Here is a 6,000-nt window from a genome sequence, read left to right on the forward strand (position 1 = left end):
AAATACGAATCATTGTCCAAATCATGACAAAAAATAATATATAACTTGCAGAGAAAAAAATTCTGAAAACTCCCAGAGCTTGTTAAGCAGCAAGCGGACCATGGAAGAAAAATGAATTTTGTTTGAAAATAAGCTCGAAATCATACAACAACTGGAAGAGGAGCCGGGCCATAACGCTTACGAATATTGCAATAGCATTTGTAATTAATTATGTTTCTTTTTGTGTTGGGAGGATTTGGGTTAANGGGGGGCAGTGCTCAGGTAGCAATAGCACTGGGGGGCAGTGCTCAGGTAGCAATAGCACTGGGGGGGCAGTGCTCAGGTAGCAATAGCACTGGGGGGCAGCGCTCAGGTAGCAATAGCACTGGGGGGGCAGTGCTCAGGTAGCAATAGCACTGGGGGGGCAGGATGCTTGACTTGATGAACCATACAACCGCTTTATGGTTGCAGGACTTGATGACTGGTTTATGGTAGCACATTTCTTGTTTTGTAGTACTTTACATCAAATTAACACTTGAATAGGCTATTGAACCTAAGCTTATAATAAAACAACATACTATCAAATCACCCCATCAACCTGGCACCAAATTACCCTAGAAACTATGAAATTATGCCACCAACTATAAGAATTAAAACACCCCAACGAACACCATAACGACCATGCATCGGAGTCACCAAACTGTCTTGTTATCAAATCACCCCACCAACAAATCATCAATTCACCCCGCCTATCAAGCGTCAAATCGCCCCACCAACCAACCCTCAAATCATCATACCAACAAATCACACCCCCCCCCAACACCCACTGTTGAGCTCCCCGTTGCGGCTCCCCTGGGGCAGCTGGGGCTCGTCTCTGGGGCTGCCGTCGGCGCTCTTGTCGGGGGGACTGGCCACTGCGGGGAAGAGAAAGCTCTCGTTAACATTTAATAATTATTATACTTAGTTATGTATTATAATTTAAATGATAAAAGTAATTAGTTAATTATATTTTAATAAAAAAATAATTGAACACTTATTTCTTAAAACCCTTTTATTGGAAAAAATTGTATGCAGTGCTGGACCGAGTTTAAGTGGGCGAGTGTGTAAGTGAGGGATGAAAATGAAGAATTCGGTTTCCATGCGTGTTTTATTGAGTTCAAAAAGTGTGAATAGTTTATGTCAATGGTCCCCGCTTCCATTTTATGTAGAAAAGAACTATGAATAGTTTATAGTCATAGTCCCCCGTTACCATGTTCAGGTACAGACGAAATACGAATAGTTTTTGTTTAGTCATAGTAATCCATTACCATGTTTAAGTACCGACGATGCAGGTAACGCTGAGAAGCGGAGTTAGTAACTATGAACGCAGTCTTCAGTAGGCGTCTGGTATGCCAATTAAGTTACCCTCCAAGTGATCGAGCAGCTGTCATAGTTACTGATAGTTACCATGCGTGTGACCAATTACCATGTACACTAGACGCACTTAGGGTATCTTGCGTCTTGTGTTAACGTTAGATACCCGTCACTATTTCACAGGGTTCTACCTATCAGCTGTTTCTTTCTATTCCTCAGGAGAATAGATCACGGTAGTTTCAACACTTATTTATTTAATGAGCAAAAAAAAATCAGCATTACATTTAACAGTACATATGTCAAGACGGGCGCTCTGAAGGGAGACACTTTAGAAGAGACTGGAGTCTTATTTTCTACTACCAGGGCCTATACTTTCAAAAAAAGTTAAGAGATCGTAAGTTCATCCGCCAATCATTGACGGCCTTTCAAGCCAAATCCACCAATCATAGACAAGAAAATAGAGCGTAAGTACTTACGTTCACTTAGCGAGTTTTGAAAGTATGAAACCAGGACATGAAATACCACGCTCGTGGTAATCCGATCAGCTGTCCTACTAACTATCCATATCATTCTGAATAGTACCCGCTATTTTGTAACGTAAATGATGAAATTCTTACAATTCCAAAACAATTGTCATAAACACAATACAAGCTCGAAATATGGCCTGAGATGTCATTTGATAAAAAAAATATTACCATCACTAATATGTGTGCTCCTTGTATGCTGACGTCAAAAATGTTTATAATAAAGGTAAAAATGTTTGAAAAAAGTGCAGGTGCGAGACGATCTTAATAGTTTAGTTGGCTGGGCTGATACATGGCAGCTGCGTTTTAATGTTGAAAAGAATAGAGTACTTCGCCTTCGAAAGAACATTGATCGCAAGCTTAGAGTAAGAGAATTATACATGGTTGCAATGAGACAGGGATGATTGAAAAGTTGATGGTCTAAAAGATTTGGGAGTTTATGTCGACAAAGAGTTGAAAATTTCTAAGCATATTGAAGCACAAGTTTAGAAAGCCAATAAAAGATTGTGACTGCATGATCAGGCGCTCTCGCAATTAAGTACTGTCCAGGCTAGAATTTCAAGAGCCATATACATTACTAGCCTCATGAACAATGGAAAAAGAAATCATGTCGCGTTTTTATTTCCTCTATATTCTTCTCTTCTAAAGATAGACTTAACAGATAAATAACAGAGATGATTCCAGACTTAAAAATAAAGTTATATGAAGAAAGACTAGCGATTATGAAGCTTTTTAGTCTTGATTTAGACATCATTGATTTTTGAAAGTATATACATGGTTTATGCAAGATTCCAGACAGATTCCAAGAATTTGAAGCAAGAAAATAGCAATATCAGCAATACCTTCAGAGGCTACGATTATAAAATAAAAAACTGCGGTGCAACTCATCCATGCGACAACTTCTCGCTGCGAGGCACCGACGCGTGGAACAAACTTAATGGCGAAATGGTTGACGCTCCGAATAAGAACGCGTTCTAGAACAAACTAAATAAAGGTATTCAGACGTACATCTTCTGACATGAAGTGCGTATAGCGCCCCTCGGACCTGGTAAAAATCCTATCTCTATAAATTTCAAGATGAGTTTTAAAAATATTTGATCATGAGACCAGTTTTTACATTTCCTGTGAACATGTCACGATAGTTAATACAACTGGCGTCAGGCCAAACTTGGCCTATTTTTCGGGCCCCGACACTTCTGTACCATACTATAAAATAATTTTAATTGCAATCAAAGCATCATGTGACAACAATATTACCCTCAATAATTATAATACTGAACATGAATATTTTCTTTACTCTATATTTGATACATTATATTACTTCCGAATATTCCGCAACCCTGAGTCAACAGTGCATCCAATATCGGAGCATCAAAAATAAAAAAAATTTTATTCAAAGCACAAACGATGTTTTCAGACGAGCGCTTCTGCGGCAACAAACTTTTGATGTGGTTCGAAAAAAAATATTTTTCAATATTTGAGGCTGAGAGTTGATTTAAGCGCGTCTTACCAATGACGTAACTTAGCCTAGCATAACTCACCGCGACGTAGCTGTAGCCTAGCGTGCCTCACCGATGACGTAGCCTAGCGTGACTCACCGCGACGTAGCTGTAGCCTAGCGTGCCTCACCGATGATGTAGCCTAGCGTGCCTCACCGATGACGTAGCCTAGCGTGACTCACCGATGACGTAGCCTAGCGTGACTCACCGATGACGTAGCCTAGCATGACTCACCGATGACGTAGCCTACCATGACTCACCGATGACGTAGCCTAGCGTGCCTCACCGATGACGCAGCCTAGCGTGACTCACCGCGACGTAGCTGTAGCCAACGTATCAGTATTAATGGGTCCGTATCAGACTGGGCTAACAGTGGGCTTTAGTGCGCAGCGGCGTGCCACAAGGAAGCGTTCTCGGGCCTGTTTTATTCGTTGCGTTTATAAACGATCTGCCAGAAGCTGTGTCTAGCGTGTGCTCGATGTATGTTGACGACAAAAAAATTTATAATATAGTGAAGTATCTAGCCTAGTGTGACTAGATCATCGTGCCTCACCGATGACGTAGCCTAGCGTGACTCACCGATGACGTAGCCTAGTGTGACTAGATCACCGATGACGTAGCCTAGCGTGACTAGATCACCGATGACGTAGCCTAGCGTGACTAGATCACCGATTACGTAGCCTAGTGTGACTAGATCATCGATGACGTTGCCTAGCGTGACTCATCGATGACGTAGCCCAGCGTGACTCCCCGATGACGTAGCCTAGCATGACTCACCGATGACGTATCTTAGCGTGACTCACCGATGACGTAGCCTAGTATGACTCACCGATGACGTAGCCTAGCATGACTCACCGATGACGTAGCTGTAGCATGACTCCCCGATGACGTAGCTGTAGCCTAGCGTGATTCACCGATGACGTAGCTGTAGCGTGACTCACCGATGACGTAGCCTAGCATGACTCACCGACGACGTAGCCTAGCTTGACTCACTGATGACGTAGCCTAGCAGACTCATCGATGACGTAGCCTAGCGTGACTCACCGATGACGTAGCCTAGCATGACTCACCGATGACGTAGCTGTAGCCGTCTAGCGTGAGGATACATTTGGACACAGGAGAGCCCCTGCGGCGGTGCAGCACCAAAGGGCGCCGCGGGCGGGCGCTGGGGTCACTGTGGCTCTTCTGCAGTAGCTCCTTGCCCTGCGCCGAGGGTTCCCTCCTTAGCCGCGCCCTTAAGGGGACCTTGGTCGGTGTTGTTGTTGTTGTGTTGGTAGCTCTGTGGTCAGGGCTGCTCTGACGTCTGCTCTGCAGCAGGTCGCTCGAACTCCGGAACTGGAAACTCGACGCCAGAGAGGAAAATTTCGGAGGACCGCCTAATTTTGGGGGGAGGCCTATAGCTTGGGCCCCACTTAAGGGGGGGACTGCGGGGCAGCTGGAGCTGCGATCTTTTATGGAGCAGCTGCTGTCTGTGGAGCTGGCACAGCTTGACCCACCTTTGGAACATGGACATTTTATGGTGCAGGTGCAGACAGTGCAGGTGCAGACAGTGCAGGTGCAGACAGTGCAGGTGCAATTGTGGTCGGGACATGCAGGAAGAGCAGGTGCCATCTGCCGCTCCTCGGCAGATGGCAGTGCAGTTGCCACCTGCTGTACCACCTGTACATGACTCTCCATGGTCTGTAGAATGGTCTATTACAGAGCCAGCTGAGCATGAGTCTTCATGGTCTGCATGTAGAATGGTCTATCACAGAGCCAGCTGAGCATGAGTCTTCATGGTCTGTAGAATGGTCTATTACGGAGCCAGCTGAGCATGCGTCTTCATGGTCTGTAGAATGGTCTCTTAAAGAGCCAGCTGAGCATGAGTCTTCATGGTCTGTAGAATGGTCTATTACAGAGCCAGCTGAGCATAAGTCTTCATGGTCTGTAGGTCTGTTACGGAGACATCTTCCTCCACGGCTTTAGACGCGCGTTGCCATGACAACCTCCAGCGTATGTTTTCATGAATTCATTGCTTTTCGTTGCCATGAAAGCATTCAAAATAACGTTCTTACAACGATTTTTGAGAAAATTCTAGGATTTTCTGGCGCACACGTTGGAAATTAAATATATTCATTCAAATGAATCACGAAATCATAAGAAGAAAAATGTTCTAACTGTAGTCGCTTTCACTGCGCAATAAATACGTTTATTCTAGGCATCATCACTGCGAACAAAATATACATTTAATTTAGACAGCATCACTCCACAGTAAATAATTGTTGCCTAGTCATCATCACTGCGTACTAAATACGTTTACCATCTCTCTGAATATTCCCACTCTATTCACACTAAATATTGCCACTCTATTCAAATATTCCTACTCTATTCACATCAAATATTCCCACTCTATTCACCATCACAACAAGTACTAGCGTCACTATCTCAGAATAATAATTAACTTGAAGGAGCATGTCACATTACACTAACTTGACGGTCTCAACAAGCGGTCGGTTAATCAGGTTAATTGATCAAATCAATTATTGTATTGTAATTGTATTGCTTATTAGGGACATCCAGCGAGCATTGTTGAGTTATGGTGACTGATTGTGTGGAGGTCAAAGGCGACCGAGTATTGCAGAGCGCAAAATTAAAATATCGAACTA

The 6,000-nt window shown here is 43.6% G+C and overlaps 1 protein-coding gene across 1 annotated transcript in view; it reads right to left on the reverse strand.

Moving 5' to 3' along the window:
• The window catches only part of LOC108676097 (calcium/calmodulin-dependent 3',5'-cyclic nucleotide phosphodiesterase 1-like), a 28,154-nt gene extending 22,603 nt beyond the window's left edge, over positions 1-5,551 (reverse strand). Inside the window, 2 exon segments of the mRNA XM_047885354.1 lie at positions 807-893; positions 4,426-5,551. Of these exon segments, the coding sequence (XP_047741310.1) occupies positions 807-893; positions 4,426-5,032 (694 nt within the window). The 5' untranslated portion in view covers positions 5,033-5,551.
• Positions 5,552-6,000: the final 449 nt, after the last annotated feature.

The sequence above is a fragment of the Hyalella azteca genome, unplaced genomic scaffold, assembly GCF_000764305.2.
Source record: "Hyalella azteca isolate HAZT.00-mixed unplaced genomic scaffold, Hazt_2.0.2 contig17676, whole genome shotgun sequence".
Taxonomy (NCBI): domain Eukaryota; kingdom Metazoa; phylum Arthropoda; class Malacostraca; order Amphipoda; family Hyalellidae; genus Hyalella; species Hyalella azteca.